Here is a 15,184-nt window from a genome sequence, read left to right on the forward strand (position 1 = left end):
TGATTTTTGTTAGATTTTTAAATAAATCGAAAATCCACTAGTTAATAAAACTTCCAAAACTTTGTTGGCTAAATATATATGTTTTTTCTTTCAAACTAGATTTGGTTTTTAATTGAAATAATTATATGCTAATTTGACAATCGATAAAGTCTTCGAATATAATTAGTCGAAATTAGGGTTTTTGAACGAAACAGAGGAGCTGTTTGACAAAAAAAAAACGAAACAGAGGAGCTTACTTGGCTCTTACATATAAGGGAAAAGGAACAGAAAAGATTTTGGCTTTTCTTCTTCTTCTTCTTCTGTAATGGAAAATAACACCAACACCAAACATGAAGGAATACAAAATTTGGTTGAGTTGCCTGAAGATTTACTGGTGAAAATATTGTCACTCCTTCCGGTTAAAGAGGTTGGGGCTACAAGTGTTTTGTCAAAACAATGGCGTTGTGTTTGGAAACTGTGTTTGAAGCTTCACCTCTGATTGATTTTGTTATCAGGAGGAGAAGGAGAAGATACAATGAATCATCTGATTTCAATTTACAATCAAAGATGCAAGACATATGTACATAATAATACCCTATAATCTATGAGGATGGTTTTGTGTATATAATAATATATAGCTGCAAAAGTTACTCTGTTCTTGTCTCTTTTGTGGATTCAAATCTTTCTTCTTTCTTCAACGACTGGTGTATATATATGCTTAGGAAAATTGTAAATTTTTTTCATTCAAAATCATGCTAATAACTTGCTGGATAAATAACAAATTAAGCTTGTGATTTGAATTGTTTAATTACTCTTTTGCAGTGACTCTGTTTTTTTTTTTCCAAAGTTTGCAAATGTTTCGAGCAGCCCCATGCGTATTAGATTTAAGTTTAACCCATCCAAGTCTTTAGAGACCTTATGCCAAAACATTTCTTCATTAGTCAAACCATGTTTGGGAACAGGGAACGAAAAGAGTTAAAAAGTTATTGACAACATTCACAACATAAGATCACTCCAAAGAGGTAACTCAAAACCCATATCAGGAGTTTCCAAACTAAGCTAGGTATTTTGTCAAGCAGTCTTCACAAAGTGAGGGGACAAGAGTTTTGAAATCTCCAGAAACCCAACTTTGTCTTTCCCTTCAAAGATTAGCTTCAATGTCTCATCGCAGAAGATCTCCCTCTTGTCAGCTGGGTTCTGCAACAAAAAAACCAAAAGTACAATAAAGTAGTATTCCCTAACTTGTTGTTACTACAAGAACGTCTCAATCCAATTGCACTTTTATCTTGATAGAGATTGGTATATCTGGTTGCTTTCTAGGTTCTAAATGCCAAAAGAGAACGTTGGTTGGGAGACTTGAAGAAACCAAATCATCTCACAGAGAGGACAAAATTAGATAGAATGTGAAGACTCTAAGCAAAGCAACTTCTACAACATTAGTAAACCATAGACTCCAGAAGTAAACTACATTAACCAGAACAAGAAGTCGCATTCTCAGAGACAAAAGCATAAACCTTTTGGATTAGACAACTGAAGAAGATGAAAAACATCACAAATCTGAAATCTGAAAGCAAAAGTGAAATTTTTTTGGGAGGTTACCACATCCATCTTCTTAACTAAGTTCATCAAGTAGTTTATATGACTCAAGACACCAAAAATATAGCAAAGTGCCATAAAAAAACCAATCTTTTTCCGGCAATTCTCGTCTACATACAAGACCCATATAAGAGAGTGGAAAAATCTAGCTACTTGTTGTTCCAAAATCTATAGGCAGCTTCTCAACTAAGTTCATCAAGTAGTTTATATAACTCAAGAGACCAAAAATATAGCAAAGTACCACAAAAAAAACCAATCTTTTTCCGGCAATTCTCGTCTACATACAAGACACATATTCGTAGATTATGTAACAAAAGCAAAGAGAGGAAGAAAATAAGAGGAACCTGAAGATCATGGGACTTGATGTAGGTCCAAATCCCTTTGATGGCGTCGGTACGTGTAGTTTCACCGGTACCAAGGAACTGAGCGAGAACTGGAGATACAGGAGTCACCTTGAAGATTCCAGTAGACCTCGGTGTTTTCTTCACCGGAGAGTCTGATTTCGCATTAGGCTTAGGCGTAGGCTTGGTCTTCGTTTTCGCCGCCGGTTTCTTGGTAGATCCAGCTGTGCTTACTACACCTCTCGAAGAAGAAAGCACATAAGAGGTTGAGCTAGACACAGGAATTAGAAGCGATCTGCATCTCATGAAAACCATAGCTGCAACGGAAGACATCTTCTTCCCCAATTCTAGTTTCTATTTTTCTCCTTCTCCTTCCTAGTAGTAAGCAAACAAGAGTGTGTGATTTTGGAGAATTTAGGAAAGTTTTTGGGAGAAAAAAAGGTTTGACCTTTGACTCTGCCACGTGGCGACGGTTGAGATATATCTTTTGATACCAAAAAGTTTTCAACTTTCTCTTGAGTTGTCTCGTCCACAGTGATGCAATCTTTTTCATCAGCTCTCTGGGAGATTGACGTTTTCGTGCGTTTCAGAGGTCTGAAGAACATTCGCGAACCATCTTCTGTCTGGTCTTCCACTAGCCCTTAGAGTTTTAGACTCGTTTGCCATAGAGGCTGAGAAAGTATGGGCTTAAAGTTTCCCTATTAAAGATGTCATGGAAGTGCTGAGAGTTAGCTATTAGCCTATTACGGATTGGATGAGCAACGGATTCTGTTTATTTTTGTCTTGAGTCTATTCCCAGTGAAGGTTTGTGGTGGAGCTTTGTTTGATGTTCTGAATTCTTTTATAAACGATTCAATGGTTGGTAAAACATATTATCTCACAGTCACAGGGTACTAAAACATAGGAGGCTGTAGCAAAGACAGGAAAAATCAGAGTAAAACAGACATGGGGATTGATGGAGAACAAATTAGATACAATGTGAAGACTCTAAGCAAAGCAACTTCTACGGCATTAGTAACAAGGGACTCCAGAAGTTAAACTATTTTAACCAGAACAACAAGTCACAACCAAAGATAAAGACTACATCTTTTGGATTAGACAATTGAAGGAGATGAAAAGGATAATACAAAATCGAGAGATATGACCTCTAAGCTTAGCAACAAACTACACAAGCGAGACCAGCCTAACCAGAGATCTCCCAGAAAACCAAGAACATGACATAAACTCAATTAAAACTCAGCAAAGACCATAGAATTGTCAGAAGATACATTCAAACTTTACTAGACAGCTCAAAGCTTAACCTGTAGATGGGTCATTCGAAAACCTTGAGAAGTAACAATTACGATATGTCTATGCATTTCCAACAATGAGTTTACCGAAATGTAAAAACCTACAAACCCAACAATCTTACACAGGTGACTTATCTCCATCAGAGAAACCCAAATCATCCATGTGTAAAAAACATTTAGAATTTCAAAGTTGAAGAAACCACAATTATTCCAGACTCTGAAGAAACAACTAAAAAGATTCATACTTTTTGGTTGCAAATATCCAAATCAAGCAGCCAACTCCTTCATCAAATCTTCATTGCTCCCATCTTTAATCCCCAACTTCCTCTGTTCCGCCACAAAGCACTTAGTAATCACATTACAAAACAAATACACAAACTTGACCGAGTCACGAGCCGGCACAGGATACGTAATCTTCTCAAAAAACTCCAACGGCACATTCGGATCCACAATCGCAACAACCGGAATCTGAAGCTTCGATGCCTCAAGTATCACCGAGCTCTTCCTCTCAGTATCAAACACAACAACACAATCAGGCATAGTAGTAGGACCAAAGCAAAGCTTTTTATGCCTAGATCGAAACTTCTTAGGACTGTAACTGTTAGTCAAGAACCCACCCATCTTCCAAAGGTTCATCGCACGGTTGTGATTATACGAATCTCCTTGGATCTTACGAGAAGTGAGCTCAATGATCTCGTCGAAGAGAGGGTTCGTGTTGACGAAGAAGATGTTACCTCTCATGTGAGCTAGGTTAGCTACGAAATGAGCGGCGCTACGGAGGCAAATTAGGGTTTTGTCTGAGTCGATTATGGTCATCCCGTTACGCGTCCCGTAAGCGTATTGCTTGAAATGATGCTCGGCGGCTCGACGGCCGAGATGTGATCCTGTGTTTAGAAGCTTCTGGATTACTGCGGCGTGAATCGTCATTGTTTTCGTCGCCGGAACCGGAGAGAGGGTTTAGGGTTTCTAAAATGAATTCGCAAATTGGATTAGATCTGTTGGAGAAAAGCTGAGAGATGATGAATCTGGATCCATTCGGGTCGGGTCAGACCGGGTCGGGTATTAGTAATCGGCCCACTTAAATCAAAATGTCTAAACCAGAAACGTAAACCGGGTCGTGGATGTTAACAGATTGGATTAAACCGGTATAATTAATCGGCCCACTTAATTGAAAATGTCTAAACCAGAAACGTAAACCGGGTCGTATAATTTAACCATTGTCGTTGACCGACAAAAGAGAAATATAAAAATTAGTTAAAGCTTTTAGATTAAGTAACGTTGTAAGAGAGAAGAAGAGATGGATTAATTAATCGAGAGATTTGGCGGCGACAGTTTCCTTTGGGTTTCAGATTTCGTGAGCTTATTCGTAGCTTTCTCTCGAAGGCAAAGCTCTCATCTAATTCTTTTTTTGTTCACTCTCAGATCACGTTCCCTTGTAAGAGAATCGATCAAACCCAATTCGATAAATTTGTGTTTTTGTTTATAATCTTATCTTAATTTTTTGGATTTTGTAATGTTTCGTTGTGATTTGGTGTTAAAAAGAGACGAATCTGAGAAATTTGGGGACTTTAGATGCGATCCTGTTTTGTGTCTGAGTCTATTTTTGTTTATCACCCAATTAGGGTTTGTTGTGGTGGAGCTCTGTTTGATGTTCTCAATTATTATTTTTTCACAAACGATTCAATGGTTGGTGTGACTTTAACGCAGATGCATCGGTTTTTTAATTTGATAGGTTGAAAAAAATTCTATCTTTGTTTTGATTTTTGATGAAGCTTGTGTTAGGGTTGGTTTTGTCTAATTGATTTCTCTGTGCATGGATCTGTTCTGTGATCTTGTGTAGAATTTAGGGTCTAGTGTGCCAAAAAATTGTAAGAATTGGCAAATTTTGATCTTTCTGCTGCATTATACACAATCTCAAATTTTCAATTTTTGTTTGTTTGTTTGATTGATTATATCTCTGGTATTATTATTTTGCAGGGGCTTATTCGCTTGTATCTGTTGTTTTACAAGATGGCATCTGCGACTCTGAGAAGGCGGCTTCATCACGGGGATGTAGATGGGAGGAAGTATGAACGTTATGATGCTACTGACTCTGAATCATTAAGCGAACCTTTGTTAGGAAGTAGCGAACCTTTGTTAGGAAATAGTAGTACTGATAATAATAGTAGAGATGGGTACAATGAGGTTAGTGCTTCAGTGTGTGTTTGTTTTTAAATAGAGATGACAAGAAGAACCCTTTTTTATGTATTATTTTATCTGTTGTGTGTCTCTTAGGAGCGTACTCTGGAAGATATATGGGAAGAAGAACGGAAGAGACAGCAAGTTCACTGGACGTTGATCTTTTCTCAGTTGATTGCACAATGGGCTCAGTGGATAGGTATGGCTATTATTTTCTTGTTATTATCACTCCTTGATTGTTTTAAAAGGGGAATTATCCCATTATAACTTGTTTCTTGGTTTTGCAGCCAAAGTTGTCTTTGGATCTGGCTCACTTTTTGGGAGGTTTCTTTTTCTGCCTACATTTGGTCAAACAGGTGCTGGTGGGAGGCTTTTGCCACCACCTCTTAGTATGTTACAGGTAATTCACAGGATCTACCTTATCTTTTGAACATTAGATACCAAAGGATATGCTTAAGAGGAAAATAATGTATCAGCCTATACCATATCTCGTTGAAGCTCACATTTTCACATTAGGTTCTTGGTCTTAGCATTGTTTAGGTATCTTTAGGAGTTTGTGTAAGACTGCTTGAGTCACTGTATTTGCACCGTCTTGTTTGCAAGAGTACAAAATACTTTATTGGCTTGTATTTGGAAGAATAATGGTAACTCTGGAAGACAAATAGATGAGAAGTTATCAGAGTGTGTTTCTGCTTGGTGCCTCGTAGTCACTTACTTTTGTATATGGTTTATTAGTAAAGTGATGACTTTCTCTTATGGTCTCTCAACTGCTTGGTTTTGTTGTTCCTTAAAATTTTGTTTCCAGTTATCCATGGTCAATTGTCACTATCAATTTGTGATCACTGTACTGTATTGTCTTACCTCTTATTAGGAAGAAAGGCTGAGAAACATTAAGCGAAGAATAGAAATCCCATTTGATGGATCTCGAATGGAGCATCAAGTAAGTGTTCTATGGACTCTCTCTGTTTGCTTGATTCTCTATATTAACTCTGCATATGCAATGTCTTGTCGGAAATTGATGTAATGTCATGATTCACAGGATGCTCTTAGACAACTGTGGAGGCTAGCTTATCCACAGAGGGAACTACCACCTCTTAAATCTGAACTCTGGAAGGAAATGGGTTGGCAAGGAACAGACCCTTCAACAGATTTTCGGTACACAATATTAGCTTTGGTCATGCAAATCATCCTAGTCTCTCTCTAGACAGTTTACTGATAATTGGTCTTTTTCTTTTAGAGGTGGAGGATATATATCTCTGGAAAATCTAATCTTCTTTGCAAAGACCTATCCGGTTTGTGATGCCATCTATCTTTGAATTTATACATAGGGGGATTATCTCTTCTGACTCGCTATGATCCTAACAAGATTTAGTGATTTCGTTATGACAGGAATCTTTCCAGAGATTGTTACATAAACAAGATGGAACGAGAGCCGAATGGGAATATCCTTTTGCGGTCGCTGGCATCAATATCTCATTCATGTTGGCACAAATGTTAGATCTTCAATCAGGTAAAACAAAAAGTTCAAGAAACCAGCTAAAAAACAAAAACTGATCAAAGCTTTCATATTTCCTAATTTCAAAATGTGTTTGTGTTTGTTGTTTGACAGGTAAACCATCAACAGTAGCCGGGATAAGGTTCATGGCATTTCTGGAAGAAGACGAAATGGCATTCGACAATCTTTACTGTATAGCTTTCCAAATGATGGATGCACAATGGCTTGCCAAACGAGCTTCTTACATGGAATTTAATGTAAAATTGTCATACACATGAACCAAGCTTTTTTTTGGTTATTAATTTTTTCTTGTCGGTTATGTGTTAACCGGAAGTTAATGTGTTGGGCGCAGGACGTCCTGAAATCGACGAGGGCGCAATTGGAACGTGAGCTGGCACTGGATGATGTTTCAAGCATCAGAGACTTGCCTGCTTTCAATCTTTTGTACAAATAAATACATTACTAATTAACTTTTTTACTTTCAATTTTTCCTATAATTTGTCTATCTGTATGACTTGTATTTAAATAATAATTTGAGAAAAATTCAGTGTAATAAAATCATCATCATTAATTTTGGTGAAATTGCTCGGCAAATACATTAGTATTATTTTCTTCTTTTTTTACTCGAGGAAGAAAACAATGTCAGCACATTAGGAGTAGAGTTTACAAACTAGAAATTGCATTCGATTTTTTGTCTTTTCACTTTCGTTTTAATCCTTTCTGTATTTACTCTTCTAATCTCTACTCTATTTGATTTTTGGATTTGAATTTTGAAGTTTCGTATAGAGAGAACCAAAATCAAAATACAATAGATGTAATTAAAAAAAGGATTTCTACGCGCTAAACTAATTACATCTATTGTATTTTGAGAGGTGGCAATAACGCGCATAAGATTCTAGCCTATGTGGCCACCGTAACATCAGTGGGAACGTTGTAGAAAAATAAAAATAGTAAATTTGAACGTTACCAAACAGTAACCTTTTTTTTATTAATCTTTTCTTTTTATTCAGACTAACGGTAACATCAGTGGGAACGTTGTAGAAAATAGTAAATTCGAACGTTACCGAACAGTAACATTTTTTATTAATCTTTTCTTTTTGTTTCAGCCTTACGGTCACATCAGTGGGAACGTTGTAGAAAGTATTAAATTCAAACGTTACCGAACAGTAACATTTTTTATTAATCTTTTCTTTTCATTCAGCCTAACGGTAACTTTTGTTTCAGCCGAACGGTAACTTACGTGACCGTTGGAAATAATCTCTATATATAGAAGACAGACACCTCCGTGTTCCTTCGTTCAGACATCAAGAGGTTCTTTCCCACTCTCAAATTTTTCATTTCTCAAATGTCCAAATAATAATACTCTCAGTTTTTTTTTTTTAAAAAAAATCTTTTGATATATGTTCTTCTTCTACCAACAACACAAGCTTATCTCTGATCTCCTCCTCATTCCCCGACCGACTACCATAGAGACTCAGAGTCATCACGACATCTCCTCATTCCCCGACCGACTACCATAGAGACTCAGAGTCATCACGACATCTCCTCATTCCCCGACCGACTACCATAGAGACTCAGAGTCATCACGACATCTCCTCATTCCCCGACCGACTACCATAGAGACTCAGAGTCATCACGACATCACCCTACAAGGTAACACCACGCCTTTGGTCCTTTAACCTTTTTTTTTTTTCCTACATCTTGCATTTATTTATAGGAATTGAGTTTTAAAGTGAAAATCTTAATCGTAGGCTCCGTTTGTTTTTTTTCCTTTTTGGTTGAAGCTCTCATGGTTCGTTAATCTAGTAGCATTGTTTTATTTTTGTCACTTTGAACTTATATTTAAATCATGCTCTGCTTCTTCATGTTTATTATATGTAGATAAAATATTCTTTTAAAACACATCTTGTTATCTTAATATTTCTTCTAAAAGAAAGAATTAAGAATGGGCGTTCGTTAGCAAGTCTGAATGTGTTACTTCTTTTTTTTCCTCGGCATAAGATTTTCATTTTTGGATTTAATGATACTTGTATAATTTGTTAAAGTTTTCTGAAGGGATTGTAATGGGTTATTTGATCTCGTTTTGCAGATGTATATCAAGAACACAAATGCAAAAGGATTGTGTAGAGAAAAGGCCAAAATGGGACAAGTGGTCCAATCCGATCCCTCACATTCAAGATCCTTTGAGAAGTGCAGACGGAGAAATGATGGAGAACGCTATAAGGAACAGAGAATCTTGCGAACGTGCCATATTTTTTGGTTGAGTGTGGTTGTGTGTGACCGAATGCTTGTAATATTTATGTGATGATTTAGATGCATGTGTAGGGTGCACGTGTGACGTATGTATGTGTAGTATAACTGACGGCTGGTAAAAAATGTATAGGCATGGTGTGTGACGTACGCTTGTTGTATAGATGAAACCAAAATGTCTAGGGTATTATGGACTTGGATGATGTAGATGAATGTGTAGGATGTGGATGTATGCGGACTTGGATGGTGTAGATGAATGTGTAGGATGTGGATGTATGCTTGTATAAATTAGATGAATTTAGGATGTGGTTGCTTGTATAGATGAGATGAATTTAGGATGTGGTTGCTTGTATAGATTAGATGAATGTTTAGGATGTGGTTGCTTGTATAAATTAGATGAATGTTTAGGATGTGGTTGCTTTGTATAATTAGATGCATGTTTAGGATGTGGATGTATGCTTGTACAGATTAGATGAATGTTTAGGATGTGGATGTGTATGCTTGTATAGATTAGATGAATGTGTACAGATTAGATGAATGTTTAGGATGTGGATGTGTATGCTTGTATAGATTAGATGAATGTTTAGAATGTGGATGTATGCTTGTATATATTAGATGAATGTTTAGAATGTGGTTGCTTTGTAGATTAGATGAATGTTTAGAATGTGGATGTGTATGTGCTTGTATAAAATTAGATGAATGTTTAGGATGTGGATGTATGTATGCTTTTGTATAAATTAGATGAATAGGATGTGGATTTGTATGCTTGTATAGTAGAATGCTTAGGATGTGTGAATACTTTGTATAGATTAGATGAATGTGTAGGATGGATGTATGTTTAGGATGTGGATGCTTTTTTGTATATAATTAATAAATTAGAAGAATGCGGAGGATGGCATAAAACAAATGTGGCCTGTATAAAAAGTAGGTGAATGTGTAGGATATGAATGTACGTGGAGCATGCGGATGTGGATGTATGAGTTTTTATAAACTTATGTGACAAGTTGTGGAACTCAATTTGCAAATCCAGTAGTTTTAATTTGTTACGTTCCTGTTCACTTTGTTTTTACATCGCTAAGTCAGTTTGAGCGACTAAAAATAAAACCTTTCACACTGAGATCAAACAAAAAATATATACCAAAACCAAGCAAATTTGAATCATCTACTGTTTCGTAGAAGTCAAGCTTAGTACGTACGTACGTATAGACAGCCTATAGACATGGTATTAGAAAGGGAAAAACTTCATCGAAAGACTCCTCACTTCCTCTCGCCTTCTTCTTTTATGATGATGGGATTCGATTCTTCATTAGATGGCTTCAGGCTCCACACTTTCATGCGCTCACTTGTTCTTATAACCTGTAAATAAATAATAATAATGTGACTATGTTTACTTTGGTCAAGGAAGAACTAAATTCAATTTGCTTTTTACCTCTAATTCCCAGTCAGTTTTGTAAATGATATAGCACAATATCACTGTTTGGATCGCAATTCCAGCCAACATTCCAGACCACAGTCCCTATAATTCAGACAATGTTGTAATCAGAGTTATATCTATCACGTCTCTTAAAAACGAATTATTAACTTGTAAAGATATTTTTTTAAAGGAATTAGTACCTTAACACCAAGATGGAAAACATTAGTAAGGAGAAGACCCAAAGGAACACCAACAGCATAATACGAAGCTAAGTTCACAACTGCCACTATACTCTGCATCCCTGCTCCAACTGCTACCCCTGTTTTTATTTCAACCATTTACACAATCTATTACAACTTGATTCACTTCTAAAGTAAGTAGGATCCTTCCTAAACCATACATGGTTCACAATTTCACATAGATATATAAGAAGGTATAGAGATGTGTGACCTGATAGTATAGGTTGTATGCTATTGAGAAAGATTGAAACGGCAAGGATCACCGATAAATCACTCACTGCGTCCGAAACCTCAGCGCTATTCGAAAACAAATAGGATAACTGACCACAAAAAGCTAAGCACAGAGCTGAGAATATCACTCCCATCAATATTGATACTGTGAGTATCACTTTTATTGAAAATCTCACTGCATTTGCATCTCCTTTCCCAAGCTCGTTAGCCACCCGGACGCTACGAGTACATTTGTATAGAAGAGACATTATTTGTTATGTAATCAATGCACAAATATTTCAAAATTGAAACGTTTGATAATTATGAGAGAGTATTACCAAGCTGCACCCAAGAAGCCAAGGCATATGTTGAGTTCCCATGTATATATGTATTGGCTGCAAAAATGTCAAGATGATTGAATTTATTTATTTTTTAGACAAGCCTTTTTTGAAATTTAGGCTAACTATGTACGCAATGAATAGGAAGGTTTTTGACTTTTACCATATTGAGAAAGCAGAGATTGCTATTTTCGCATCTTTTGTATACCCTGCCATTAAGACTAGGATGCTCATGTACCAATACTCTAAGCTGAACAAAAATTGTAAATAAACAAAATAGATTGTTAGAGAACAAAAGTATAACTTTGTAACATAACTTAATGCTAAAAGAATAAACATAACTCTATATCAAAAAATAATATAATTACTATCATTCCTCCATAGGAATCTCACTTCAAGCCTTGGAATTATAATATTCAAGTTGTTAAAAAATGCCAAAAAAATTACCAGATCATGATGCCTGAAGAAACAGAGAGCTTGAGCATAGGGACTAGATCAACAAAAGCAGCAGTACTAAACCCGGTCCAAGTAAACGGACACCACCCACCAAAAATGTACACAAACTCGGCCAATACCATCGCCCACGAGCTCACATTAAGCCCGAGGAGAGCACCACCTATCCCCATTTCCATAACACTCACGCACAACCATGTGACTAGGAGGTCAATAGCCAAGGACAATGTTGAGAGAAAGCCTACGATAGCGTTCCTCATCTGTGCTTGGAGGTACATTTGTATAGTCATAGTGAAAATCAAGCTATAGACATACGGGATCATCCAAGGATAGATCTCGTCAATGGTCTTTGTGATCTCAACGTTCTGGCCTAATAGACGGAGAATGGGACCTGCAAAGACAATAAAGGGTAGGAATAAAGTGGTCACGGCCATGTCCACGATCCATGAACGTTGTAGATATATCCCCATTGTGTGGTATTGTTCTGCACCGTATGCTTGCCCACACAATGTCTCCGTTGCACTTGACATACCACCCTATATATATTAACACCACAAAAGACTAAAAAAGACTATTTCCACTTTAATTAACGGACTCATTGTTCCCACACCAAAAAGACATAAGAGAGATTTGCAGTTTTTTTTTTTATACCATTAAACCGTAGAGAAAGCGGATGAATGTGCTTTGGAGGAGAGCGTAAGCGGCTAGACCCAACTCAGAGGAGTGACCGATGAAGGCTTGAGCCACAATGATGCTCCCAAACGAGGTCATTCGGAACAAAGAAGAAGGTAATGCTATTCTCCATAATTTATTCACTTCACTCCAAACCTTCGTCTTCAGGTAGATACTCTCCCTGTCATGGCTCTGACCCTTAACATCTGATCCAACACGTAATAGCCTCTCCTCCATTTCTCCGTCAGTACTCATTTCAAATTGTTCTATAACTCTTAATCTGAAATTTTCATTCACAAAACGAAAAAGATAGTACACTTTTAATATAAAATAAAATAAAACAAACTTATAAGCTTTCGAAAATGTTTTTAAGTTTCTTTGCAAACAATTCCAAACATTTTTTGTTTTAATGCCAAATAATTATCAAATTTCTCCCAGTCTCTTTATAATTGAAGTAAATGACTACGTCAGCCAGGAGAAATTTATTGATCAAGAAACGAGCTAGTAATGTAGATTCATCAAAACATAATGAATCATATATACACACACATGCAATTTTGTTGTATATAACTACCGAATCTATGAAGTATATATAGAGTGATTAGTAGTTACCTTCGTTCAGGTGAAGAGGACACAAAAGGGAAAAAGACCAGAGAAGAAGAGCTAGAGACAGAGAGGTCGGCGAAATCAACAAACAGAAAATGATAAAAATGAAAGTTACCTGTTTCTTTTTTTAAGGAAAATATGTCAGAATGGAACCGAAACGTTTTGATATCTTATAATATACGCGTCCATACATAGAAAACACGTATAGGTTTAAACGTATTAATATGTAGAATAAATTAACCTACGTTTGTGGTTTGTTTATATATATATATACTACCTTTTCTAAAAATAATAATGTGATAATAATAAATTTATTGTTATATTTATTTAAAAAAATTATTTTGTTTGAGATAATATTTATTTTTAATATTGTAATTGTTCGGTAAATATATATATATATATATATATTTTAGAATATTATAGTTTTTAATTTGTTTGATGTATAATACAGTTTTATATTGTTTGTTTATATTTTTGCATCATTATTTTGTGAAATATTTTGAAGTAGCACTTGTAATATTGTAATTGTGAGTAAATAAAATTTAAGAATTTATCAACCACATAAAATTAGTTTTACCAATCCGCCAATGTGAAAAATTAAAATACATATATTTTCTTCATAGACTGGGTAATGTATCTTTGATTTTAAAAACTCAAATCACAACATATGCAGAAATTTTTTTACATATTTATTAATCATAAGTATTATATGATAATTCAAAAAATTTTGTAAATAAAATAAAAGAAAGATGATAATAGAACCATAATTTAAAATCTAAACAAAATTTTTCAAATCTAGTTATTAAAAATAATCATATTATCTACTTGGATATATAATCTTAGTTTTAAAAATTCTGATTGGTTATATATTTTTATAAAAAAAAATAATTTTCGTTCATAATTAATTAAAAAAATTATTTTTTTTTAAATTAATAATTATTTAAAAGATTTTATTCGAAAATTCTGATATATTGTTTATATTTGGTCAAAGTATTTATTATCTTTATTAAATTAAGTAATTAATCTTTATTAAATATTTCTAATGGCATTTGAATGTAAATTTTTACACTTTTTAAGGTTAGTTTCATATTTGTACTTCTCAATTAATATAGTAGGATTTATGTGTGAAAAGGGGTGAAGAACTTGAATTTGTAGTTCTCTGTGTTATTTTTAGATAAACACAAAATTTAATGTCAAAAATTTATTCTTCACATTAAATGGTGGTTATTAGTTGAGATTTGAATAGAATTTTAAAGATTTTAACTGTTATGTAAAATCTATTGTTATTAGATCAAAATTTTGTTAAACTTTGTTAAATTTTATTATTAGTGTGTGATTTGTAAAAAGTTCTTTAAAATCTTAATAAATTTGGGTTATTGAATTCAGACTTTTGTAAAGTCATTAAAAGTTTTGTGTTATTCAATTAAAAAAAAAAAGAATCTAGGAGTGTTAATGAATTCGATTATTATGTTATTGATTCCTGATTTTAGACACTTTCTTTACAAAATAAAGTTATGGAAATTATCACAAAAATACATACATTGTTTGAAGGACTTTACAAGAATTTAGAAAACTAATCAACAAAACTCTCTAGCAATCTTTAACAATCTTTCACTTATTCACCTTTGTTAAATTCTTCAAAAAATTTTATAAATTAGAATTCAATACCACTCTTAATACTGAAAATTCATACTGTTAATTTTTCTTCTTTTCTTGGACTGGGAGACCAGTTTTATCTTGTGGTCCAACCATGTCCATCTCATTTGTTCATACGGCATGCAATCTGGACCGTTCAAATGATATGTGATTGTTGTTAACACCGTTCGGTCATTAGTTATTATATTCTTTTTCTTTTGCTCCGAGTGTGAAAACAGTTAGAAAACGTGAAAACCGATTTTTGTTGTTGTTGTCTAGTACAGTAGTATTAGTCTAGGCGTGTAGCTACTAGCTAGTACTTTTCAAACCACCTGAGGAATGCGACGTTGCGTGACATGTGAGGATTAAAACCATCTCATGCCAATCTCAAGTCAAAGTGTCAAACATGCCGAGTTACCCCCTTCAAACTCGCGTGTACTAATTGTTCCAGATACAATCTTGAAAGAAAACAAAACTACGCACCGTTTT

General features: G+C 34.9%; 4 protein-coding genes and 1 long non-coding RNA gene across 8 annotated transcripts; 2 read left to right on the forward strand and 3 right to left on the reverse strand.

The window, feature by feature from the left end:
- LOC104744451 (protein TRI1-like) lies at nt 892-2,338 on the reverse strand. Its single transcript, XM_010465509.2, has 2 exons — nt 1,920-2,338; nt 892-1,176 (listed from the first exon to the last, which is right to left on the reverse strand). Exons 1-2 carry the CDS (start codon nt 2,247-2,249, stop codon nt 1,051-1,053), a joined length of 456 nt encoding a protein of 151 aa, XP_010463811.1. The 5' UTR covers nt 2,250-2,338; the 3' UTR covers nt 892-1,050.
- On the reverse strand, nt 3,210-4,202 carry LOC104744452 (ribosomal protein S2, mitochondrial-like). Its single transcript, XM_010465510.2, has one exon. The coding sequence runs from the start codon at nt 4,130-4,132 to the stop codon at nt 3,473-3,475; it is 660 nt and encodes a 219-aa protein (XP_010463812.1). The 5' UTR covers nt 4,133-4,202; the 3' UTR covers nt 3,210-3,472.
- On the forward strand, nt 4,472-7,460 carry LOC104744453 (ELMO domain-containing protein A). 4 transcript variants are annotated; one of them, XM_010465512.2, is made up of 10 exons: nt 4,472-4,588; nt 5,183-5,389; nt 5,480-5,582; nt 5,671-5,783; nt 6,255-6,323; nt 6,423-6,538; nt 6,621-6,675; nt 6,773-6,893; nt 6,993-7,135; nt 7,231-7,460. In XM_010465512.2, the coding sequence occupies exons 2-10, from the start codon at nt 5,216-5,218 to the stop codon at nt 7,330-7,332; spliced, it is 996 nt and encodes a 331-aa protein (XP_010463814.1). In that variant the 5' UTR covers nt 4,472-4,588; nt 5,183-5,215; the 3' UTR covers nt 7,333-7,460. The 4 variants fall into 4 exon arrangements, with proteins under 4 accessions (XP_010463814.1, XP_010463813.1, XP_019092090.1 ...); XM_010465511.2 differs by having other exon boundaries at nt 4,473-4,640; XM_019236545.1 differs by having other exon boundaries at nt 4,514-4,667.
- On the forward strand, nt 8,190-10,383 carry LOC104744455. Its single transcript, XR_760640.2, has 2 exons — nt 8,190-8,531; nt 8,968-10,383. It is a non-coding gene; the product is annotated as an uncharacterized LOC104744455 (long non-coding RNA).
- On the reverse strand, nt 10,243-13,258 carry LOC104744456 (protein DETOXIFICATION 24-like). Its single transcript, XM_010465514.2, has 9 exons — nt 13,067-13,258; nt 12,434-12,734; nt 11,777-12,318; nt 11,493-11,579; nt 11,330-11,386; nt 10,993-11,231; nt 10,743-10,861; nt 10,558-10,644; nt 10,243-10,484 (listed from the first exon to the last, which is right to left on the reverse strand). Exons 2-9 carry the CDS (start codon nt 12,707-12,709, stop codon nt 10,386-10,388), a joined length of 1,506 nt encoding a protein of 501 aa, XP_010463816.1. The 5' UTR covers nt 12,710-12,734; nt 13,067-13,258; the 3' UTR covers nt 10,243-10,385.

This window comes from Camelina sativa, chromosome 15 (genome assembly GCF_000633955.1).
Source record: "Camelina sativa cultivar DH55 chromosome 15, Cs, whole genome shotgun sequence".
Taxonomy (NCBI): Eukaryota; Viridiplantae; Streptophyta; class Magnoliopsida; order Brassicales; family Brassicaceae; genus Camelina; species Camelina sativa.